The 26,871-nt window shown below is 34.9% G+C and overlaps 2 protein-coding genes across 2 annotated transcripts; both read left to right on the top strand.

Moving 5' to 3' along the window:
* The first annotated feature begins 7,571 nt into the window (after positions 1-7,571).
* On the top strand, positions 7,572-16,834 carry LOC107861815 (proline-rich receptor-like protein kinase PERK15). The gene is made up of 8 exons (XM_016707184.2): positions 7,572-8,141; positions 9,213-9,749; positions 10,994-11,080; positions 11,190-11,260; positions 12,196-12,272; positions 12,410-12,557; positions 15,162-15,323; positions 16,265-16,834. Exons 1-8 carry the CDS (start codon positions 7,799-7,801, stop codon positions 16,565-16,567), a joined length of 1,728 nt encoding a protein of 575 aa, XP_016562670.2. The 5' UTR covers positions 7,572-7,798; the 3' UTR covers positions 16,568-16,834.
* A 1,740-nt stretch (positions 16,835-18,574) lies between these two features.
* On the top strand, positions 18,575-25,881 carry LOC107861816 (ras-related protein Rab7). The gene is given in 7 exon segments (NM_001324822.1): positions 18,575-18,679; positions 19,691-19,717; positions 19,818-19,917; positions 24,431-24,577; positions 24,662-24,742; positions 24,870-25,012; positions 25,559-25,881. Coding segments are annotated over 7 exon segments (618 nt in total). The 5' UTR covers positions 18,575-18,626; the 3' UTR covers positions 25,626-25,881.
* Positions 25,882-26,871: the final 990 nt, after the last annotated feature.

The raw sequence follows: 26,871 nt of genomic DNA, 5'->3' as shown, positions 1-26,871 counted from the left end.
ATTGCGGGTGATACATTAAAATCACAATTGAAGCAGCAGAAATCAGTCAATTTTTTTTTTGTTAATTATTGTTATTTACAGTACTTTTTATTTATTTTTCAAATAGTATATGTTGTTTTATATCTTCTTCTGTCCCGTCCCAATTTATGTGACACTAATATAATTTTGATAGTCAATCAAATATTTTATGTTGACATATCATTTTGTTATTCTTATTTTTCTAATACATAAATGACTTATAATAAGGAGTGATATAGTAAAATCATCGTTCGAAAGACGAAAAATTAATTTAAAAATATTAAGAATTAATTTTGCATTTTATGTCGATTTTATTTTTTATTAAATATTATTTATTTTCTTAATACCTAGATGACTCATAATAATTGATTAAGGGAGATTGATTATGTTATTACTATAAAAATTAATATAATTTTATCATATCCAATAGTAATCATCGATAATTCACCGAAATAGTATATTAATTAAATATGGGATGCTATATTTTCATATGTAAAATATGATATTATTAAACATTATTGGATAGTGCATTATATTTATCTTTCATAATAACAAAATTTTACTATATATTTTTCTTTATTTCTTTTTAACTTGATTAATATTGACCCAACACAAATTTTAAGAAAATATTCATTAGAAATTTATTTTATTAAATTAAATTTATAAATTTTGTACCTTAAAAATTTAAAGTTAAGTTTAAATATTAGTATTTCTATATAATAAAAAATAATTTTAAAATTTAAATTTACTAAAATAAATAAAAGGATTAATTTTTTATATAAAAGTCAATTAAAATAATAAAATTGATTTACTTTAAATATTTAGTTGCAATTAATTAAGATAATTTTTTATTTTGTCATGATTTATGGTGCATCGATAAAATTTTGAGAGTTGAATAGAACTTTTATCTATTTTTAAAAAAGTATTTTAACTTGTTAATTATTATAATTTATAATAATTTTTACGTAATTATCAAATAATTTATTTATTTCTTGTGTCTCAATTTATGTGGCTTCGATACAATTTTGAGAATCAACTAAAATTTTTATTTATCTTTTAAATATTTTAAGTTATTAATTATTATGATTTGCAATACTTTTTCTTTTATCTCAATTTATGTGTCATTGTTAAAATAATGAGAGTCAATAAAATTTTTACATGTCTTTTAAATATTTTAAGTTATTAATTATTGTGATTCTTAGTAACAAGTTAGTTTTGAACATGATAGCCAATTAAATAAATAAAAAAAAATTACTTCCAATATGTAGTTATAGTTAATTAATATAAATTAATAGAGTATATTAAATATTTAAATCATTATGATAAATCAATAGAATTATTATATATCGGGGCATGGTATGTAATTAATTGGGAGTGGAGGGGTTTTTGGTAATTTCATGAGAGGTGGTCGAAACCACTTCTTCTATATAATAGAAAAGAAATACTCTCTCCATTTTGTTTTACTTCACACATTTAGAAAATTTTAATTAGGTAAATATATATTTTACTAATACTTCATCCGTCTATTTTTATTTATCTATTTTTATATTGATGCAAAAATCAAAACGCATAAATAATACGGACAATGTATTCATATTACTCTTTGAATATACTTCCTTCATTCACTTTTATTCGTCACATTTTGACTTGACATATCTATTAAGAAGAAATAATTAATAATATAACTATTTTACTAAATTATCCTTATTAAAGAATATTTATATTGTATTTTGAAATTAATTTGAAAAAAATAATTAATATTAAGATTCAAATAGAAAAGGAGAATACTATAAAAAAAAAAAATAACGAATCCACTAATTTTATAAACTGAAAAAGTATTCTTGAACAAATAAAGATGGGTGAAGAAAGTAATATTTTGAAACTTAAATTTAACTACTATTACTCTATATATTTATTTAATATTAAGAGTAAAAATAAAAAAATCAATATATTTTTTGTCTAATTTTATAAATTGAATTAAGTAGATTGAATAATTATTGTTAGTATATGAGTTACTAGAAGTGCAAGGCCCGTGCGGTTAAATTTAACTATTATTACTCTGTATATTTATTTAATAGTAAGAGTAAAAATAAAAAATCAATATATTTTTTGTCTAATTTTATAAATCGAATAAGTAGATTGAATAATTATTGTTAGTATATGAGTTACTAGAAGTGCAAGGCCCGTGCCAGCACGGGCCAAACAATAAAATATGTGGATTGCAATTTTTAAGTTTTAGAATTTATGTTGGAGTAGGAAGTTTGAGCAGTAAAATGTTTTCATTAATACAATTAAGCTCGGGGGATCACAAGCTTGTAGCGCACACAAGTGTGTGTGTGTGAACATTAAGAAGCCCTGTTTTACAAAATGGTACTGTACATATAATTTACATAGATATAAAAAAAGAGTTGATGCATCCTCAGATTGGGCTCTGCAAATGTATGACTGAGACCTGCTGCATGAAAGAATACAAGCTAACTATAGAAGTTTATGATGAATATTAAAAGAAATTTAGTTAGAAAAAATAATAACAAATATTGACCATTGGTTGATCAATTCCACATAAAGCAGTTGTTGCATATACCTTGCACATTTAAGTATTTTAAGAGATATTCTCCTAAAATATTAATATATATCATGAAAATTCAGATATCATCTCTCTTTGGATTCGAAGCATCTAGTGAAGGGGAAAGTGGGTATTTTCCATTGGTACAATTGAAAATTTTATCTACTTCTATCAAAATATCATACCAATCAAGCCATCCAATCATATCAATAACTACCGCTCTCCAATTTGTGTTATCTCTTTATTTATATAGCATGGAAAAGAGGATTCAACAACCTGCATTTTTATAGAATGGTTTAATTGATTAAATTGAGGGTTTTCTATGACACTATTTTTTGCATATATTTTATTTTATAATGCTACAACAACATAATCAGTATAATCCAACAAATGGGGCTTGTATCCAATGCTAACTTTGCTAAATTCTTAGAAGAAAATAATGGAAAATCAACCTTAGTATGTATCTGAATGCATCAAGAACCCAATAAGCTGCAAGTTTTTTTTTCAAATTTAAAAACCATAAACTCATAACTATTAGCTTGATCTTTGCTCTGTCTCCATCAACAATCTCTACCTAGGGTAGACTGGCATGAATGTCTAATAAGAGATAAAAAATAAGATGCACTTGTTTGACAGTTTGGCTCAGAGGATCTTCCAAATTATTCCACACTTTTTGCAATAACCGTGTCCCCATGTCCTAAAAAATGGGATCATAATTTACATCAACACTTCCGTTCTTATTTAGCATTGATGTCTTTACTTGCTGCAGGCAAATCTGCATCACCGTCAGAGCATGAAAACTGAAATGACTGTCTATCGAATTCTCACAAAAGTTACAAAGCTCGGGCAAAATAGCATCATAGAGGGTCATTTTGATTGATTTTCTGCTATCTCCAGAGTCCATAATACTACCAAAAGTTATCATTTGATACAACAAACCCAATATGCAATACTGTTCTTGAGACGATAGTTAAAATACCTCGAACCAAGCCAAGTCTGTTCAGCGATGAAAATTTACTTAATTCATCAATCAAATTGTCCTTAAATAAGATTTTCTCAACTACATTCACAAATGCAAACTTAGGACACACGATGAAACTCTCATTGAAAAATTCTTTATGATAAACAGTTCAAGCTTTTCTGGGCTAAGACAAACCTGCAGAGCCACACAAAAGGTCACCTCTGCCGCCACTAAGCAATCCCTAGAAAATGATTCCGATTTCAAAATACTCAAAACAATAAACAAAATTCTCTCTAAAACATTGAATCTATACCTACAAATTTCAAAGGAAATCATTGAAACAAGTAATACATGCAAGAAAGAGCTTTCTCGCATTGTTCCATAACAACTGGTGACGATCTAGACCAATCATCGATCTCTGTCAATACAAAACTTAATCCTAAAATCATATTCAAACAAACCAAAACGACACACTCATCAACAATTTCCACCAACTACCCCAACTTCGGGGTGCCCATCATAGATAATGCAGCTCTAGAAACACAAAATCTCTTCCCATTTTCACCAAGCAAGCTTTCTATTTTCTCATTCTTTCTTTAAGAAATCAAGACAGCAACCACCGTAACTTCTCTCTGCACCGCCCGAAAATTCAAAAAGTAAGTACTGTTTCAACTCAACCAAGCACAAGGCATGCCCAAAAATAACTCTATGATGTGATTAATATCACCTCCATAATGAAGCGCTAGATTTTCGCTTCACATGGATATAGCCTAAAGGTCTGCATATTATAAATGTTCCTACTTTTAGAATGTGCCAACCAGTCTCTGCAAGCAATGCAGAAGAGGAAACAAAAAGCTTTGGATAACTATAATTTTTAGTCTAGGACTTCATAAATGATTATGCTGAGATATGTTTTAATTAGAGATACATATTCATTATTAGTGCAGTCTATAGGATATGTGAATCAACACTGCTAAAAGCAGTTCTAAGTGTTATTTATTTGTTCCACATAAGAGATTTCTGAACAAATACTAATGTTTCTAGCTATTAAAAAATGAGTTGTGGATACAAAAATAAGCTATTTAGTTAATGAGCTATAGTTAATTGTAAAAGAAACATTTCAGGAAATTTCTCACTCATTGAAAAACTTAAATAAGGATGAGAGAACCTAACGAACTATATGTATGCATAACCACCTCTTCATAAATGGTGCAGACCCTGCTTTGCTGCAACATGGAGTGCATCATACCCATTATTTGCCACAATAGAAGCAGTTTTAAGATCTAAATGTTTCAAGAACTCAGAAACAACCAAACTATTTCCATTCTCAGCAGCAACATACAAAGTAGTTTCACCCTCTTGGTTTTGCTGACACAACAAATCTTTTATGCCTTTTTCTTTAACTTCTGAAAAATTTCTTTCACCTTACCTAAATTTCCTGCTCTAGCTGCAAGATGCAACGGAGAATCCCCTCGTTTCCCTAGTGAATCCTTACCCCTTTTCCTCTCACCACCATCAAAGCTCATTTGCCTCTCCATCGCTATCCGAAAGCTTTTTTATTTTTCCATTATTCCTTTAAAACTCTTCTGCTTCTCCATCGCCCCATTTCGAAAACTTTGCTGTTTCTCCATTGTTGCATCCTGAAAACTAACCTGTTTCTCCATGATCATTAAGAACTCAAGCCCCTAATCTCTTGTATAATAAACCAACTTTTTCCACTTTCAAGAACTACAAAGATTGAAACTTTCTCATCATTATCAGTTCAATTTGGAAAGGAATGTACTAAGATACAAAAAATTATCACATTTCTTACATTTCTAGCTAAAAATCTGTAATAGAAATAGTTTCTTGGCTACAAGGACAACAACAACATACGTGTACGTAAACCTTACCACTACCTCGTGGAGATGGAGAGGCTATTTTTAGAGGCTCCTCGGATCAAGCAATTAGTTCTTTGGTTGAATCTCCTAAAACTCCCTGCCCCTACAAAAATCTTGAACCAAATTTCAAGAACCCTTTATATACTATACTATCAGTGTTGGAGCTCTCTAGCAAATCTGAACAATTTCAAAAAAGAAACAATCTTTCAGTGGACTTACATAACTATAAAGCATATCAAGAAATCAGACAAAAAAAGAATCAATCTTTCAACAAATATAGAGCTCAACCTCACTTCTAATGAAACCCCAAAAACTGAAAATCAGTTTAAATCTTGAAACACACAGAGCGTTGCACTAAAACTCTCGTTATATGCTCAATTTCATCTCTGATGAAACTCCAAAAGCTAAAAATCAGTTGAAATCTTGAAAAGGGCAGCTCAGTGCACTAAAACTCCCGTTACGTGCAGGATTCAGAAAAGAGTCTGAACTACTAAGGGTCTATCCTAGCATTGAACTTCACTTTTGATGAAACCTCAAAAGCTGAAAATCAGTTGAAATGTTAGAAAAGGACAACTCGGTGCATTAAAACTTCATTATTCATATGATCTAAGAAAGGATCGGACCACGAGAATCTATTCTATCACTCAACTTCACTTTTGATGGGACTCCAAAAACTGAAAATCAAATAAAATCTTGAAAATCCCCCAAAATATCAAGAACAGGAAACACTACCACTCCACATGTAACAACAAAAAAGAAGTAATAATAACAACACAGTAACATATAGTTCAGACCGAAATCAAATTCACAAGCACACTGAAAATTAACACTATCACAACAGTAACATATAGTTCATGCTTGAATTTATCAAAAATTAAGCCGGTGAAATGAAGATTTCCAGATTTTCCCAATTTACGAAGCTTGAATTTACAAGAAACTAAGGTGGTGAAATGAAGATAATTTACCAGAAATTAAGGCGTAAGAGGAAATATAAATTTGCAAAAAATTTCAACGGCAAAGAAAGGGTACGTGTGGAAATAGAGTCAGCAAATATTTTATATTGTTGATTGATGGTATTTCCAAGTGTTTGGTAGAAAATTACCCAAATGTTTGAAGTGAATGACCAAATTACCTTTAAATAATTTTGTTATGTCATTTCTATCCTATGTCAAACCAGTTTTTCTATAAAATAAAAATATTTAGTAAAATTATGGTTGAAGCAGCTGCAACGAACATGCCATAAACACATATTTTTCTTGTTTTAATTAAATACTATTAATTTTTTAATACATAAATGACTTATAATAATTAATTAGGGGTGATATAGTAAAATCACTGCGCAGCTTTTGAAGCAGCCATGTCAAAACCAATGTTTTAATTAAATAAATATTATGATTTTTTTAAATACATAAATGACTTATAATAATTAATTAAGGGTGATACGGTAAAATCACAGTTGAAGGAGGTCAACTTAATTTAATACATCAAGAGTTAATTTATCATTTTATGTCTATTTTATTTTTTAAAAAATATTATTAAATTTTTAATACTTAGATGACTCATAATAATTAATTATGAGCGATATTTAGCAAAATTATGGTTGAAGCAGCTGCAATGAACATGTCATCTATTTTTTTAATTAAATATTATTAATTTTTTAATACATAAATGACTTATAATAATTAATTAGGAATGATATAGTAAAATTACGGATGAAGCAACTGAAACAAACGTCATAAATATTTATTTTTTAAATTAAATATTATTAATTTTAATATATAAATTGTTTATAATAATTAATTAGGGGATAATATAGTAAGAAAATATTATTAATTTTAATATATAAATAATTTATAATAATTAATTAAAAATAATATAATAAATTATGAAACAATTAAGGGTAAAATAGTAAATTAATGAAGCACTGGAGTACTTATTATATAGAAAAAAGAAAAGTAAAAGCGCGTATATGTTTTCTTGATCTACCTTTTTAAATTTTCCTTTTCAGCATTAATTCTTGTATCGTCATTTTATTTCTGCACTCCGTACTACACGCTTCAAAGCATATGTAATACTGAAAAAATAAATAAAATAAAAAAAACATATGTAATAAAGCTAGCGCCCACGTATTTAAAAAAGGCAGGTGCTCTTTCAATTAGGAAGTTGTATAAAGTCACTAACCAACGACGTCGTTTCATTACTCAGTTTCCATTTCTGAATCTTCTTCACGGTCTCACGTTTCTCCATTATGTCTTAAACCTTTTGCCCTTTACTCTTTTATGTCCAAAAAACCAAAAAGTGCATTTTCAAGATCTTGATTTAAAAATAAAAACATTATTCTTAAAAAAAATAAAAAAAGAGTGAACTCCGGTGATGTCTTCTGGACCTCCCGGAGTAGCGTTGAGTCCGACGACGGTGCAAATTCCGCCGGCGGATAATGAAATTAATACTCCACCGTCTCCGGTGGACCCAAGTGTTACTCCGCCTGGTTCAGGCGTTGCTAGTCAGCCGTCTCCGGCGACCTCGATAATTCCGCCGCCGTCAATTGGTGCTCCGCCGAAGGGGTCGTCGAATAGTAGTACTTTAGTAGCACTTGGAGTTGGAATTGGGATTGGTGGAGCACTTGTGCTTATATGTGTGTGCATTTTTTTGCTTTGGTATAGAAGGAGAAAAAAGCGTCTTGGGTTAAATGGTTTTGGTCATGAAGGTCCCAAAGGTGAAGTATTTGTGACTATTTTGTTCTTGTACTGGTTTTTGATGACCATTTTGGGCTTAATTTATTTCTTTCTTTAATTGCAATTTCATTTATTGGGTCATTTGGGTGGAAGTGATATTGAATAATTTAATTCTAGTCTGAATGTGACCGTAAGCAAATATTTTTTAATGATTTATTTCTGAATTGAATATTCATTTGGAATCTAGTTGTTGTCACCTTTGGATCTTTGTTCCCTAGTGCCTGTTTTAAATTAGAGATTCCTGTTTCATACGATTTAAAAATTTAGAATAGCCCCTATGGATCTCCTAGTTTTATTAATTGCAGTTTGTGCTTTAATCTGTTTGTTGAACTTGAGGGTCAATGGACTATCAAAAGACTTTTCTTATGCATTTGGGTAACATCAAAGCACTTTCGTCATCATTTGTTACATCACTAATTTCATCTATATCCTTGGTTATGGTTGGTGATGATGGGATCTTTTGGATTTTGTCCTTGTTATCCAAGGAACTATCAATTATGTGTAGTTTTATGTTTTTTTACCGAGTTGATGATTATTAAGAGTATAATGAAGATTCAAGCCTCAGTCGATCAAACTCTTGGGAAAGTTGGTAATGGGGTGTGTATGTAGATATTTGGTGTTTCAGTGGCCTCGGAATAAGCACTTTAGATGCAAAATCATTGCATTTCAGCTTTTACCACATTATTTGGCAGTCAAATTAGTACTCTTTAATTAATTAGTATTATCCAGAAGTACCGGTCTGGAAATAAGTAATTGAAGCTAAAAAGCTAAATGAAATTGTGAAATCAAAGTTTTGTGCTAGAATGTTTGGTGGCGTTTGCCCCTTATATGTGCAAAGTACCAATTGCAGTTGAATGTAGTTCCCTTGGGGAGTGCTTGTGTGTAATTTTCTTTTCCTAGGTGGAGGAGGGGCTTTTGTTTAAAATCTTCCCATGATGTATATAATTTTTGATGACTCTTCCCATGATATATATATTTTTTGATGACCTACTACTACTACTACTACTACTATTTTAATAATATGGTTTTGTTTCTGCTTGGTTCATGCTCAGATAATTTTCTTGGAGGTCAACATTATCACTGGCAACAAAATGCTCCTCCCTCGGCCGAAAACATGGTGAGAATACCAATAAATCCCTCTGCACCACCAGACGTTACATCAGATTCCCAAGTATCTTCTGTAGATGTATGTACTCCTCCACTGCCACCTTCCACTGGTAGTAACTTGAGTTCTGACAAACCTTTTCTACAAACAACTCCTGATTCCAACTTGAGTTTCTCGAGAACTACATTCACCTATCAAGAATTAACACTTGCTACCGATAATTTCTCTGTTTCCAACCTCCTTGGTCAAGGTGGTTTTGGATATGTATACAAGGGAGTACTCCATAGTGGGAAGGAGGTTGCAATTAAGCAATTAAAAGCTGGAAGTGGGCAGGGGGAGCGTGAATTTCAAGCAGAGGTAGAGATTATTAGTCACGTTCATCACAAGCATCTCGTTTCATTGGTGGGACACTGCATTTCAGGGGTGCAGAGGTTGTTAGTTTATGAGTTTGTCCCAAACAAAACCTTGGAGTTCCACTTGCATGGTTAGTTCTCAGAATCTCTAGATAGTTTGTCTTCTGCAATTTATCATGGACAGCTGTCATACTTGCTTTTATTGGAAGTTCTTCTTAATCATTTAATGGAGCAGAAGTTGTTCTCACCATAGGATCTAAATTTAAGCTTAATTAGAAGGAGGAAATTATTTTGTAGATGAACAGGTATTACAAATGATCAAGTTTTGATGTGCTTAAATAAGCACCAATTATTTAGTTCGATTCAAAGAGAGGGATTCAAAGGGTAAAGGGCATGGGTATTCGTTATTCACTGATTTTCTTCTCTTATTCGGTATTCAAAGATTTTCTGGCTTTTATTTAGTATTTTAAACTTTTTGCATGAAGCAGAAGAGGTGCGTACCACTTGATCTAAAATTTAACTTATTGAAAGGAAAAAACGATCTTGCAGATGTTAAGGTGTTACAAATGACCAAGTTTTGATGCGTGTAAAAAAAGCACCAATCTTTTATTTCTGTTCAAAGAGAGGAACTTGAAGGGTAAGGGACACATGCTCTTTCTCCATTTCCAGAGAGGTTGTGTGCCTCTTTTCTCTTACTAATGCCAGGGAGATTCATTGATTTCCTTGCCTTATGGGAAATTCTATCTTTTGTACAGGGCGCTTCTTGTTGCCCCTTTAACCAAGCCATTTTTCCTTAAGGTGATAGAAGAAGAATGAAAAAAAAGTAACATTCCTTAATGTCCTTCAAATTGACATGTTAGTTGAAGCAGAAATTGGCATATTCCCACTAACAAGCCAGCTCCGAAGCTACAACAAACAAGTCTAACTTTGTCGTGCCAATTCCTCTGAGTTTTAGCCTTTTGTTAAATCAATTTCATTGTTTTAGAATGAGTCTTTATGAAGTATATGTTTCAGCCTTTCAGGTCAGCCCATGTCTTTCCTTCCCAGCTCTTTTTGTCCTCTATTATGTTTTGGACACAGTTCCTGGAGAAGTATCTCTTGTTGTTGAGCTTAATTGTCATTTGATCTTGTTAGGTACCCCTAGAGAAGTCGAGAGGAGCTGCAATTTCTTGTTATTTTGAAGTGTGTAATAAACTTTCTTAGTAACTAGTAATCTTGATGCATTATCCCCTTGGTTGTCTATCTTGCCATGCCTGTTGCCCAAAGTTGAATGTTTTCTTTATCATGAATGGTAGAATTTTACGTTTTCAATATTCAGAATTGATGTTTCTTTGATCTGTTATATTAATACAAATAAAAAAGGAGACAACTGCAGGCAAGGACCATCCCCCGCTGAGCTGGGAAACTAGGATGAGAATTACTTTATGCTCTGCAAGAGGATTGGCATTTCTGCACGAAGAATGTATGTTCATGAGTTGCAGAATTCTTCTAATTAATATCACCTTTCTTGTTTTAGTCGGAGAATTCATGATTATGTATTTGAATCCTTTGAAATTTATCTGTCTTGGCAGGTCACCCCAAGATCATACATCGCGATATCAAGGCCTCCAATATTCTTGTCGATGACAATTTTGATGCAAAGGTGGAATGGACAATTTTACATCTGTGTGTGTATATTGTGTGCATCAATCTGCAGTTGTTTTTTAGTGTTTCTGGTAAAGCATGCCTTTTCATTTTCCACTATCATCTACTTTATAGTGCATGAGCTTATTCACGTGGAGAATGATCGGCTACTTGTAAGGGACACCCCTACAATAATAGGAGATAACATTTTGAGGTTTAATGAGAATTACACATCTTTTTTACTTCATGAATGCCAAAGGGCAAAGGCAACTATGCCCTTAAATCCTTAATGCAATTATATCCTGCCAGGAGGCAATCAAGGCTGAGCTTTTTCTCTCCTTCGTTTACCTTGGAACTTCGTTTACCTTGGAACTTCGATTGACAACAGTGAAATAACTTCCACCAAGCTCTGTTTATCATAATTACAGTAAAATGATATTATTAATGATAGACATTATGTTAGTTGGCAGTTTCAAAAACCTGGCATATGGTTTTGCTTTTTAAAACCTCAAAGTTTTCTTTGGGTACATTATTCAAGTAAGAATTGTGGCATTTGACACAAAAAATTGATGGAACCTGACATGGAGCGGAAAGTATCTTCTTACTTGCTTGCTGGGGATTATGGAATTCTTTATTTGCCTTAGCCTATAAAGTTGAACCGCTCAATGTTAAGAATCTTCTATGGATTTGTTTTCTCGGTCTAAAGTGAAGAAATATAAACAACCGCTGCTTGCTCTTTTTTCCTCCAAAGCAACTGCTTCTTTCAACATATATTCTACTGATTTTTATTTGTGGTAAGTTGGATTATTCTTCTAAAGCCCAGATCATCAAATATGATCTGAATTTTGATGATGTGCAGCTGCTGCTGTAGTTTAGTGCTGACTGCATGGCCACCTCTCTTTTTTTGTTTATATATAAGTTGATTGCTAGATGTATTTGTTATCTGTGGTCCAGGTTGCTGATTTTGGTCTTGCGAGGTTGACTTATGACACTGATACTCATGTCTCCACACGAGTAATGGGAACGTTTGGGTAATTCTCTTTTTTAATCTATTTATAACGTTTCTTCTTTCATCCTCATGCAGTATTAGTCTGCAGTTGCTGTAGCACATAGAATCAAGATTTAATCCCTACACATTTACAGTTAATATTTATCTTACCTGTTGCAGGTACTTAGCTCCTGAGTACGCTCTTACTGGGAAACTGACTGAAAAGTCTGATGTCTTCTCTTTTGGAGTCATGCTTTTGGAGATTATCACTGGAAGACGGCCAATTGATAAAGCTCAACACTACCTCGACGACAACATTGTTGACTGGGTAAGTTTGTTTTGTGAGTGGTGGAATAGTCTGGGCCAGCTAGATGTGTTTCAGATATGTCGCATGTATGTGCATAGCATTATTATTTTTTGCCATTACTCGTGAATAAAGGAAAGAGGTTAATACACTATGTGGTTTCCAAGTTATGAGTTTATGCATTCTGTTGACCTCTTTTCTCTGAAAATTTTGATGAAGTAGAGCTTTTTGCTACGTAAATGGACGGAACTGTTACTTATTGTTGGTTGTGCATTGCTATTTTATCTAATATGAGTTGGTGGAGAGTTTTGAAGTTGTTTTCAGGATTTTTGCAAATAATAGTTGGTTCTGTTGCTGCTTAGTGAGAAGGTGTTGCTGCAAAAAAGCTATTAGTTTTTATTTTCTTTATTATATAACCATATGAAGGATACCGTGTGTCATCGAAAACCTACGTTTACTTACTACTATAACTACCCCTCAATCCCGAACAAGTTGGGTCGGCGATATGATTCCTCACTTTTCCTTTTAACCTCAACTCATGAAACTTAAGTTCACTGGTGTTTTTAATATGTTTATTAATGAACTTTTACTGTGACTAGTTATAGCTTGTTCCTTTACGACTCAATTTATACAAAAGGCAGTGAGCCAGTTCTCTTATTTTTACACTAATGATTAAGCAAATCTATGTGTCAGAATATATGCATTCTGAGATTGCAAGCCCCTAAAACAGCCAAATTATTTTCTCTTCATGCGCTCCCTCCTCAACATCAGGCCTAATCATCCAATCCACTCCAACAGGCTCGGTTTTGTAATCAGAGCAGCTTCATCGCTGTCATCATGTCAACTGATTGGTGTGGTGGTGCCTATCCTCTGCTAGTTGTAACAGCAGTTCTTATTGGAATTTACCTTAATCCGAAAACCCTAATATGGAGATGTTGGTACAACGATCTTCTTATCGGTTCCCTATCCTTTTGCTTAGGCCTTACTTTGGCCTGAAATGAAGCCCACATGCCTTTTCATGTGGTCAAGGTCGTCATTTCTGTGTCTCACCTGGCATTGATCCTGTAGGAGATTGGATAGAACGAGGAGCCATAGGCCATCGAAATTCCATGCACCTCTTCATTTGACCAAGCTCTTTCATTGGGGTGTTCAAATCCTTGTCTTATATCCGACTTGAGCCAGGCCTTGATCCTCATCTTGAACACTGGAAAAGAACATTTTAGTTAAAGACTTGATGATATTCATGTTATACTAGGGATTAGTATAATAGCTCACCAGCGAGCACATCCTACCCTGTCCTTGGTATAGCTTTTACATAGCTGCTATCACTTTTTAGTTTTCTTTTTAACAAGGTAAGAGAATCTGTATATAAATCATCAGCACAAAGTCATTATTTTGTATAGAGACTTGGAGTAAACTAAGTTATGCTTAGTAAATTTACTAAGCATAACTTAGTTTACTCCAAGTCTATACAAAATAGAATGATTGATTCATACACCTATCATTTAGCATCACCCTACATTTAAAAGTGGAACTTTTGCTGATTTATCAAGTAGTCTAAATGTTTTATAGACTGCACCAGCAAGGCAAGTTCTTTTTGCTGCCACTTCACGCCATCTTGCTCTATAAGATACCTCTTGAGTTCTGCCTCGAAGATCTCTTTCCGACATCTCAATCCAGAAAATTTCACCGTTTTCAGATTATGTTGCTTTTACAAAGATAAGAGAACTAATTAAGAACTGCAAAATAGGTTGAAGGAGCAGATGAATAGAGATTTATAAGATTTTTTCAAAATCTAGTATCTAGTTTGGTGTCAAAGACCGCAACCTGGGCAAGGTTATTTGAATTTTAGCGGGTGGACTGGTTTACAGGCTGATGACTCTCAAGAGTGAGCTGCTAGAAGTAGAAATTTTGTGATTTGGAAGATATTGCGATATTTATGGTGCTTTTTTTGCAATATGGAAAGGCTGTAGGTTCAGGATAGTGGCAATCAATGGTTGATAGCTTAACTTAAGAACAAATAATGCTTTGAAATTATTCTTTGGCTCTATTATTTTACGGTTGACTTGGCTTGACTAGGTGATCTAGAACTCATGTGAAGCATTCATGTGAGGTCAGGTTGTCTATTTATCCATTGAATTAAAAAAAAATTTATGCATCCATGTGCTCCCCTCGTCTTTCTCCACCTTTTTCTGTTCACATTTCTATGAGTCTGCTGTTTATGGTACTGGCATTGTAGGTTTCTCTCTTGCTTGCGTAGCTTTCTTCTGTCTTTCTACTCCGTCCAGATGGGTCAGCTTTGTCTTGCATATTGACCAGAGGCTGGGTCTATGGTGGATTTGAATCTGACCAATCTTCCACCTCGTTTCCCAACAGAAACTTAGTAAAAATGTTTTCCATGATACTGTCAGCGATTGGTAAACAGAAATATCTTCATGATATCCTTTCCGCCGGTGTTCATCTTATAAAGGATTGTTAAGTCTTACTTTTATTATTTGCAGCTGTTAAGCTTCTGAGATGATCTAGAACCAATCTATTCCCCCCCCCCTCCCCGGCAGCCCAGTTGAATGTATGAACAAAATACCATATTCCCCCCGGAAAAAAGTAACAATTTTCTCATGAAATTAGGCGAGGCCTTTGCTTACCCAGGCTCTGGATGATGGCAACTTTGATACTCTGGCTGATCCAAGATTGGACAAGAATTATGACACTACTGAAATGACCAGAATGGTCACTTGTGCTGCTGTATGTGTGCGCCATCTGGCACGTCGCAGGCCTCGTATGAGTCAGGTACCTTCTACTTCTGCAAGCTTAGTTTTATGCCTACACCGTAACTGCATCATTACCTTTAGATTTTTATGTGGGAAAGGGAACTATCTGAAGTTAGGTAGTAAGGTTAACTTCCTTTCATGACAAAAGGTTGTACCGATTTATATTTAAGTCTTTTTGCTTATTTTTTATACCAAAAAGTTTAGTTATTTGCTCTCTGACACCTAATCTGGTTTCTGATACTTGTCGCCTAATAAACATTTTTGTCCTATTAAAAGTATACTCTACCAGTTCCTACTGCGTGGTCAGGTGCCGCCTCTATTTGTTTCCTTTCACAATTAGCACATCACAAGATGTAGATTAATTATTAAAAGGAGTTTATACTTCATATTTGTAGTTTACCTTTCTACAAGCATTCCTCAATTATCCTGAACCTTGTTCTTTATAAACTCTCGGAACAACATTGTGTTCTTTATGGGTATTAACAATTAAATGAAGCCCCCCCCCCCCGGGCGCGCGCGCGATAGTATCATACTTGCTTTCCTGTTCCATTCTGTTTCAGCTTGCGTTAGCTCCACGGGAGCTAGACTATATAATTAAAATAACTTGGGTGTACAATCATCTTTGTTGATCACAGGATGGTTTCACTATATTCAACGATTTAAGAAGCATCTGAAATATACCAATTTTTCTTTTAGCTCCAGAAATATTAAGCCAAAGTAATTTTTACTTTGTTTTTTGAGATCTTAAGTTGGAAACTTAGTAGGCGTTTTGCCATGTTTCATTGTGAACATATAAAAAAAGAAATTGTTTTCAAAGTGAAAAATGATATTTTTTCATGGCCAAACTCCCCCTTTGTCTCCTCTCTCTAGTTTCTTCTTTGCCCCGGGGGGAATTCTATATTTACTGTCAACGAAGACTTGGCTTGGCTCAATATTCAGTGTTGCAACTTTCTTATGCAGATTGTCAGAGCTTTAGAAGGAAATTTACCTCTGGATGAGTTAAATGAAGGACTTAGACCTGGACATAGTGGCATACATGAATCTTATGGAAGCTCGGATTTTGACGCTGCTCAGTACAAAGAAGACCTTAAGAAATTTAGAAAGATGGCACTAGAAAGCAGCCAGGCACAGAATTCTAGTGAATGCAGCGGGCCTACAAGCGAATTTGGCCCGCATCCTTCCGGTTCAAGTAGTGAAGGCCTAAGAACAACTCAAGGTACACGCTCTAGTGTCGAAGGCCGTAGAGAAATTAGAATAGAGTAGAAGGCAGCTAGGAAGCAGAAAAGAGTGATTTTTTCGAACGGAGAGGAGCAATGTAATATCGAACTCTTCTCAGAAGTTGTTGGATTTGGTAGTTTTGATTAGAGAATTGTTGAATTTGGCATACCTTTCATATGCCACTGCTCTTTGTAATTATCATTTAATCTAGGTGCTGTTGCAGATTTTGTAATGTTCCTTATTCAGTTCTTGAAAAGTTATATGTAAAGAAAGAATCATTAAAAACAATGTTGGAAGTCATGAAATTATTCACTTCGTACTGGTTTACCTTATTATAAACTGGATATTACAATTATATATTACCTTGGCGGGTTTTCTGATCGTTCAAACAGTTTCCATAGGGTTCGTGTCTGGGTCAAGGGGATGGGTGACATGAACCCTGTTCCTCCGGTAAGAGCTATCTAACCTCTGTTGTCTTGCGATAACCTAGTCTTACTTGCTCTTACCTCCCTGCCTGGTTTCCTTTCTTTTTTGAGAATACCTGCCCTGCTGCCTCTGCTCTCGTTCGGACCCCGGGAATCCCTTCCTTTTGGCTAAGGTCTTTATTTACCCTTTTTCATTTCCCCCTCAAAACAAAAAATTCACAAACACTACTGGAACGGCATGACAACAATACCATAAGCCTCTGCTCTCGTTCAGGCACCGGGAATCCCTTCCTTTTTGCTAAGGTTTTTATTTACCTTTTTTCATTCCACCGTCAAAACAAAAAATTTACAAACACTACTGAAACGGCACGATAACAATGCCATTATAGATATACTTACCGACAAGAGAGAGCGAGAATCCATTGTGTCTGTTAACACAGAATCATACTATAATTAACCTTAACAGTCAATTAAAGTGAGAAGGCATGTCACTTAATCACGATCAAGTTGTAAAAGATGTGGTCTTGATTTTCTGATTTGGTGTAGTTACAAACTTTACTTTGTTTCCAATGGCACAAGGCTTGGAAGCCTAATGGAGCACAAAAAGAGGCGAATTCAATATTTTAAATTAAATTAACTGAATGTTGTTGAATCCGTAACAATCATTCTAGCTCCGCGACCTGCTGAACAATCTCAACTTTTAACACATATAATTTCGTGGTGGAATGTAAATGAAGCAGTTAGCTTGGTTTCATGTTGTTTTGACCTATTCTAGGTTGTCGTATGCATTATTGTCCAAACAGTAGTATCTAGATTTTAAATTCATGCCCACAGTGACAGTGGAATACAGGTAATCAAATTTCAACTAACGTGACTCTGTTACCATCCTTCGTCAATATATTTATTGGCACAATGATGTCAGAGAAGTACCTTTTCAGTTTGAAAACTCGTTTTTCTATACTTCTAATATGCAAAAAATAAAAATTAAAAAATATAGTACTTGTATTATGTTACCACAATCACGCCAAAAAAATTGTTACTATATAAATTGAGTATTTCGTTTTAAAAAATAAATACGTATAATAGTTTTCTACAACTTAAAATCGAACAAAAACTATATAATTGTTATATAAGTATCATATTCAGATCAACTTGCATACTTAAATTATTCTATCGAGTAGAAGCTACATAATTTTAAAACACTAGTTCATTTTTCCTGTTTTGTGGTGGAGGACCTATTAACTATTAAGGGCGCAAAATACCTTGAGAGTAGAATTGATGGGTCTGATTAAGAACATAAAAATGTTTTGGGGGTTTATTAATTAGCTTTGGATGAAAGTCCTTAAAAAGCATACAATACGAATAAAGAGGAATATCCTATTTACAGGCACAATTCCTCGCTGTAATTGATATGTGACGATTAAATTTTTAAACTATATTAAAATTCGTAAAAAGATCATAATTATCTCTCAAATATAATTATTATCCTTAAAATTATGTCAAATCAATACTGGACACTTTGGCACTCACAGAATTTAATAGTACATTTTTTTCTTAACGAATTGCACAAGCAAGAGAAATTTTCCCCCCCCCCCCTCCTTGCTCTCCGTGTCGAAAGTTGATCGTAGCAACACAAAATTCAATTGAATATCAGTGCTCTTTATTGAAATTTCAAAATTATGGCTTCTCGAAGGCGGATGCTTCTCAAGGTCATAATCCTCGGCGATAGTGGGTTAGTATTTTCTAAATTCTCATTTAATTATTCCGATCTATCTCTTTATTTGCCAATGTTACGTTTTTTTTTTTCATGAAATTTTGTTGTTTTTGTTTTCGTAATCTCAGTTATATCGATTGATTATATTTCTTTTAATTTAGACTCAAATCTAGGAGCTTCAGATTATTGTTAAATTTGTATAGCAGCTGAATTTGCCTGTTTTTTTGTTTTTTTTTTTCCTCTGTTGATTGTTTAACTGATGAAAAATTGAAACGAATTTACTGTTACTCGTAAGTAGGTATTTGTAGTATGAGCATCAAGGAGAATCTAAGAGAAAATGTATTGTGAAATAGTGATTCCTTTTGATGTCATATATCGACAGGGAGTAGCTTGAAAATTGTTTGTTTAAATATGTAATTCTTTTAATAACCGTGGTGTCCGAGCCAGTTTATACGCACGTTAACTAATTCTACATTATAGTTGCTACCTCCCACCAACGCCTGATAGCTTTGTCCACCAAGTCTACGGCAGATAGAAATAAATCATAAAGTTTTTTTTGTCTCTGCTGGAATTTTAACCGACGACCTCATGGTTCTCATTTTTCAACCACGTAATTGACCGCTAGGTCACACCCTTAGATACAATGGCATCTTTGCATTTGTAAGTTTCTTTAATTTTTATTCCGGTTTGAACTTTTCTTAGTAGACCTCTTGATAGAGAAGTCTTAAATTACTTGTGAGTTGTGTGCCAGAATTCATGAGTTGAGTTGATTCTGATGGATCAGAACCCCCTTCGACGGAAAAATATACTATTTATACATGATTAAAATTATTTTTTATGTGGTTATAATAGTTGTTGAATTCCCTTCGACTAAGTTTTCTTTGAATATTGAACCCCTTAGTTGAAATCCTGGCTCCGCCTCTAATGGATCCTATGTCTTAATTTTTAAATGTGGAAGTGTTGTTGTGTGCCACTTTATCATGTAAATTGTAATGTGTGTTACTAACTCGCTTTTTGATCCTTTTGTAGGGTGGGGAAGACATCTCTGATGAACCAGTACTCTCAGATTCCTCTCTGTTGAATTGTAAAGTGGATATTTTTCTTCTCCTATTTGGGTTCCTTCTTACTAAATATTCGTTTTCTATTATTACTTTAGGTATGTGAATCGCAAGTTTAGTAACCAATACAAGGCCACAATTGGAGCTGATTTCTTGACAAAAGAAGTCCAGTTTGAGGATAGGTTGTACACATTACAGGTTAGATTCAAGAATCAGAAGCATACAACGAAAGCTATTCCCAATCCTATTTTTATCCGTGAAATTGCTATGTCCATTGTTACTGCCCGTAAATACTTGTTTCAAACAAATGTAATTAATACAACTTCCATTTCCAACATCAATCATGTTTCAAGATGTAATAACATTGCAGTAGAGTAGTGCCTGTGAGAAGTTCTCTTTCTCCCTTCCAGACTGACCATTTCTTCTGCAATTTACTATTTTTACTATCAAGCAACAATGTGGAGGTTCTGATTTCTAACATTATTTTATCTCCATAGTAAGCTTCTTGCTTCTAAGAAGTAGTTTGCAACAGAGTTTCTGTTTGCTTGTCAGTTAAATATCTGATTTGTTTGATAACAAGAAAACAAGTATCTTTCAATTCCTAACAAGTTTGGGTTGGCTAATATGAATCGTCATTGACCATGTTGCTCCATTGAAGCTCATCTTAGACTTTTCTATAATAATGATAACATGAGCTATTGCTCATAGGATGCTGTCGTTGTGGATGAAATGAGAGAGAGTTGCTTGAGATGGTTTGATCGTGTGCTGCATTAACCTACAGTTGTACCAGTCCATAGGTGTAAAACTGTGGTGAATGAAGGTATTAACAAGAGGACGAGGTAGACCTAAAGATAATGCATAATGGAAGTAAAAGATTCACAGGGATAGTTCGGGATAGGTTTTTTAGTCTTGCTAATACATTGATTATGCACCTATTGCTTTTCTAGAGTATTTATATGCGAGTCAGAATATATAGATCTTTTAATATAATTACAACAACAACAACAAACCCAGTGTATTCCCACCAAGTGGGGTCTGGGGAGGGTAAAATGTACGCAGTCCATACCGCTACCTCCAAAGAAGTAGGGAGGCTATTTCCGATAGACCCCGACAGAAGATAAAGAATAGTTAACAAGGTCATAGTAATACATGAAACAGGATGGGTGGCATAACCGAAATAAGAAATAATAAAGGACACCCACCTAGTAGTAGCATACACTAGTGGCTCCTACCAAAGGACACAGTCCTAGGATTACTAACCCGGCTACACAAGAGCTCCCTAACTACTAGTTACAACCCACACACGCACTAGCCTTCTACCCTTATCCGCGACCTCCACACCTTTCTATCTAGGGTCATGTCCTCAGTAAGCTGTAACAACTCCATGTCATGTCTAATCACCTCTCTCCAATAGTTCTTCGGCCTACCTCTACTCCTCCTGAATCTATCCAAAGCTAGTCTCTCACACCTTCGAACTGGGGCATCCGTGCCCCTCCTCATCACATGCCCAAACCATCTCAGCCTTTCTTTCCGTATTTTGTTTTCCACCGAAGCCACTCCCACCTTCTCCCGGATAGTCTCATTCCTAACTCTATCTCCTCCACACATCCAATGCAACATTCTCATTTCTATTACCTTCAATTTTTGAATGTGGGAGTTCTTGACTGGCCAACACTCTGCACCATACAGCATGACCGGACGGACTGCCACTCTATAGAACACTTGCCTTTAAGCTTTAAGGGCACCTTCCTATCACACAATACTCCCGAGGCGAGCCTCCACTTCATCCAACCCGCTCCAATACGTTTAGAGACGTCCTCATCAATCTCTCCATTCTCCTGAATCATAGACTCAAGATACTTAAAACTATCCCTCTTTCAAACATCCTGGGAATCCAACCTCACCACCACTTTGTCCTCCTGCTTCAAGTCACTAAACTTGCATTCTATATACTCCGTCTTGGACCTACTCAACCTGAACCCCTTAGATTCAAGGGTTTGCCTCCAACTATCCAATTTTTCGTTCACACCCCCCGCGTCTCATCAATCAACTCTACATCATTGCAAATAACATACACCAAGGCGCCTCATCTTGAATACTCTGCGTCAACACGTCCATCACCAGCGCAAATAGAAACGAACTGAGAGTCGATCCCTGATGCAACCCTGTCTCGACCGGAAAATGTTCTGAGTCTCCTCTCACCATTCTCACCCGAGTCTTCCCTCCATCTTACATGTCCTTAGTAGCTCTGATGTACGCCGTCGGGACCCCTCTCACCTCCAAGCATCTCCAAAAAACCTCCCTAGGGATTTTATCATACGCCTTCTCCAAGTCGATGAACACCATGTGTAAATCTCTCTTCCTTTCCCTATATTGCTCCACCAATCTCCTCACCAGGTGGATTGCTTCTGTCGTCGAGCGACCAAGCATAAATCCAAAATGATTCTCCGAAATTGACACGACCCTCTTCAATCTCTGCTCAACCACCCTCTCCCACATCTTCATAAGGTGACTCAACAGCTTAATACCCCTATAGTTGCAAACCACCCTCTCCCACATCTTCATAAGGTGACTCAACAGCTTAATACCCCTATAGTTGTTGCAACTCTGAATGTCACCCTTGTTTTTATATAACGGAATCATTGTACTCCATCTCCAAGCCTCAGGCATTTTTGCAGTACTCCATCTCCTTGTCTTTTAATATTATTGTTAAATTATTTATATAGATTTAACTTATTCTTAACTTATATTTTATTTTGGTATGATAAGATGAGTTGAGGTTAAATGGAAAAACATGGTTAGTAAGGATTCATATACCAGACCCCAACTTGTTTGAGATTGGGTCATAGTTATTATTGTTTTAGGATATTGTTGTTTTTTGCATAAACAATGTCTGCTGATTTCATTTGATTTAATATCCTTGAATGTGCTTGTCACATTTTCCATAGCTTCTTACTTCCAAATTCCACGTTTTACCCTTCTTAGTTTCATATTTCAGGACTTGTAAAACAGTTTCTGGAGGATAATAGAAGGTCTTATATTTTATCCTCATCCTGAACTGAGGAGTTTTAGACTCAAAATGGAATGCCTCTCAAAATTGAGCAAAATATTTTATCTTATAACAGGATTTTGGAGGCCATTGGCTAGCTAATTTGTTAGTTAACTGGCATATATTGGCCGGTTTTTTTTACAACATCCTTTCTTTGACACGTGATAAGAAGGTGCCGCCCAAGCTTAAAGGCAAATTCTATAGGGTGGTAGTCCGTCCGGCCTTGCTGTATGGAGCGGAGTGTTGGCCAGTTAAGAACTCCCACATCCAAAAAATGAAGGTGGCAGAAATGCGGATGTTGCGCTGGATGTGTGGACTGATCCGAGGGGATAGAGTTCGGAATGAGACTATCCGGGAGAAGGTTGGTGTGACTTCAGTGGAGTGTAAGATGCGGGAAGCACGATTGAGATGGTTCGGACACGTGAAGAGGAGGGGCATGGATGCCCCGGTCCGTAGGTGTGAGAGGCTAGCGTTGGATGGTTTTAGACGGGGTAGGGGTAGACCGAAGAAGTACTGGGGTGAGGTGATTAGGCGGGACATGGAACAGTTACAGCTCACCGAGGACATGACCCTAGATAGGAAGGTCTGGAAGATGCGAATTACGGCAGAGGATTAGGGCCAGTTCGGGTCGCTAGTGTAGGGAATTAATTGGTGGGGGTGTATTCCTGTTATGATTCCGTATTCAATGTTCCGTGTTCCGTGTTCCATGTTTATTACGAATATGTGTGCTTTCCTCTGCTTTATATTCCTGCATTCCTGCTTTACTCTGTTTTATATTCCTTATGGGTGCCGTATCTATGTTATGTCATCTGCTTCTGTGCTGTACTATGTGTTTGTGTGATTTCTCGTGACTTGAGCCGGGGGTCTTTCGGAAACAGCCTTTCTACTTCATCAGAGGTAGAGGTATGGACTGCGTACATCTTACCCCCCCCCAGACCCCACTAAGTGGGAATACACTGGGTTTGTTGTTGTTGTTGTTGTATCCTTTCTTTGACACCACCATCATATACAGTGTAAAGTGCTCTTGAGTTCTTTTATTTCTTTTATCCTTCCTTTTCTCTACACCTCATATGAGGTAGTGGTATGGACTGCATACACTTTACCCTCCCGAGGCCCCACTTTGTGGGAATACACTGGGTATGTTGTTGTTGTTGTTGTTCCTTTTCTCTGCACATACATAACAGCTGTAGCAGAGGCTTCGCTGTAAAAACATTGAGTCGAGAAAAATGCGTTAGTTAAAAAAAATAGCCAATCTTCTGTTCTTGGTGCACCTGTTTGTCTTTTACCGCATCCAATGTCATAGGTGAGTCTGAAATGTAGCTGTGTATTTGATCTGCAAGCTGCAAGTGTAGACAAGTTTAATGCACATAAACACCCTATTTCTCTGAGCAACATTCGTCGAAGCCATTATAATTTTCTTGCAGTCCTCTACTCCTTTTAGCTTTCTCAAAAAATGTTTTTTCTCTTGTAGTCTAGTGGAAATTATAGCCGTTTTCAATAAATGGTTTCTTCATGTATACTGGAATTAGCATTCTAACTTCACGGTTTTCAGGTTAATTTGAATTTATGACTCGTAAGATGTGACTTGAAATCCTGAATACTTTTCCAGAGTTGCTGACTTAATTCACTTCTAATCTACTGGAATTATTGTGTTTTCCTTAGATATGGGATACAGCTGGGCAGGAAAGGTTCCAAAGCCTTGGAGTGGCTTTTTACCGTGGAGCAGATTGTTGTGTTCTAGTGTATGATGTGAATGTCATGAAGTCATTTGAGAACCTTAACAACTGGAGAGAAGAATTTCTGATCCAGGTATTACAGGTTATAGACCCGTAATTTGCTTGCAAGCTTTGACATGTAGAAGTGATTTCTGAGAGTTCTTTCCTTGATGTTCAGGCCAGCCCATCTGATCCTGACAACTTTCCGTTCGTTGTATTGGGGAATAAGATAGATGTTGATGGTGGCAATAGTCGAGTGGTAAATTTAATTTCTCTCTTGATGAACCTTCCTCACTTGTGTGATGCTCTTTCTGAATTTGGCATCTTTGGATGGGTGTAGGTGGATTGGGGGATTGATTTTATAAGGTTGATTGTGTGGATTGCAGGTGTCCGAGAAGAAAGCCAAGGCATGGTGTGCCTCCAAGGGGATACCTTACTTTGAGACCTCCGCAAAAGAGGGATTCAATGTGGATTCAGCTTTCCAATGTATAGCTAAAAATGCTCTGAAAAATGAACCTGAAGAAGAAATGTGAGTACCTCTTCCAAATAGTGTAGTATCTATTTTACTAATTTATCCGGGCAGGGAATACATTTAGCTTACAATATCGTCAAATACTTTGAACCCTAGTTGGCTCTTAAGGGCCTTCACCTTGGGCTTTTGACTGGAAAAAAGAGGTAAGTGCTTGTTCTTTTAGAAGTGGAAGTGTCTGAAGAGTTATTTTGAAGGAGTCGATGTCTTCTAGGACATGAAAAAAACTGTCTTCTTGGTGAGAGATGATCTTGGAAAGCTGGAAAGTTGTGATCTTGATAGATATGTTTGATGAAGAAAAGTCAAGGACCTTGAAATTATTTCTCATGTTCCAATTTGATTGTTCTATTTCACATCTAGAGGGTAATTTTACGAAGTTCATTGTGAAATTGGAAAGATATAAACATGCCTTTGATTATAAAATTAGAACTTCGAAAATCATCTGAGAGGCACATTGAAGTTGCCAGGTTTTGTATGTCAAAACATTTAGATCCCCTCTTAGATTGTTGTTGAAGTTAATTGTTTGTTTCATCTTTTATCCTGTAGATACCTTCCAGATACTATTGATGTTGCTGGAGGAAATCAACCAAGATCAACAGGATGTGAATGTTGAAGAGTTTCTCTGGTTGCATTATTCCATAGACTGCTAGTGCAAGTTCCCTTGATCTAATGATTTATTTACTACAACAGTTAACTTCTTTGTATTTGATTTTGGGTTCTGGATTGTGGATTGCTCTTTCCGAAAGTGTAATTATGATGTTGCACCTTTACTTTTTTTTTTCCTCCTTGGACACTTATCTGTGTTTCAGACTGTATGCTGATACATGATAATATACTACTACTACTATTCATGATCCATACATTTGACTACATGTTTGAAGATTACCCTTTTCAGAGATGCAAGAAACTGCTATGAGCTGTATGGATGTATATAAATGCTTGGACACCGACGTATTTTGTGGTCATATATGTCAGAAGCTAGCTCAAAAGGACCAGACAAATTGTCCCTTTGTCCTACCAACGCCTCATGTAGTTTCTCTAGTCATGAAACGTGCAAACGTTATTCCAATTTATACTTTTGCAAACATTCAATACTTTTATGTTATAGTTTAGGGAAGTGGAAAATTGGAATTGCCAAAGGTCCAATTTAATCATTTTAAGACAAATGTTAGACCAGGGTGTTTTTAGCACATCACTAGTAACTTCAAGCAGGTTGGGAGTCGATGTCTGAGTACATGACATGGGTTCGTCCTGCATTATTCTTATTCTTAATCGTACTCTTTTTTTTTTTTTTTTTTTTTTTTCAGAATATTTTATTATAACTACACGACAGATTATATTCATTTCAATTCATCACTCGAACTAACATATAGATCGGTGCACTGTACCGAATATTTGTCTTATTTTCCATTTTAATTCATTTATGAATAAAGCTTTCTTTTTGAAATTCTTTAGTTTTTCAATCTTTTTGCATTACATAATTAGGATCACAAAATTTAATAATAGTCGAATATATTTTTTATATCTTTAGTTTAAATTACAAGATTCAGAATTTCCTTTAGGGGTCGTTTGGTAGAGTGTATTGGCAAAAATAATGCATGTATTAATTAATGTGTATTATGAATACCTTGTTCGGTACAATTTTTAGTCAATGTACACTCTATTGTGTATTAAGGTGTGTATTACTAATACCATCCATTTTTTATGTATTAGTAATGCAAAGTCTTTAATACATTCATTAACTTATTAAATGACCTTAATACCCCTCAATTTCCCTCTCAAAATATTTCACCATTTCTTTTCCCGCCATTTTAATTTACAATAATGAATCTTTTCAAAACATTTCATAATTTTTTTTC

Source organism: Capsicum annuum, chromosome 3 (assembly GCF_002878395.1).
Source record: "Capsicum annuum cultivar UCD-10X-F1 chromosome 3, UCD10Xv1.1, whole genome shotgun sequence".
Taxonomy (NCBI): Eukaryota; Viridiplantae; Streptophyta; class Magnoliopsida; order Solanales; family Solanaceae; genus Capsicum; species Capsicum annuum.
Note: the sequence above shows the minus strand (reverse complement) of the source record. Positions and strands in the feature narration are given on the sequence as shown.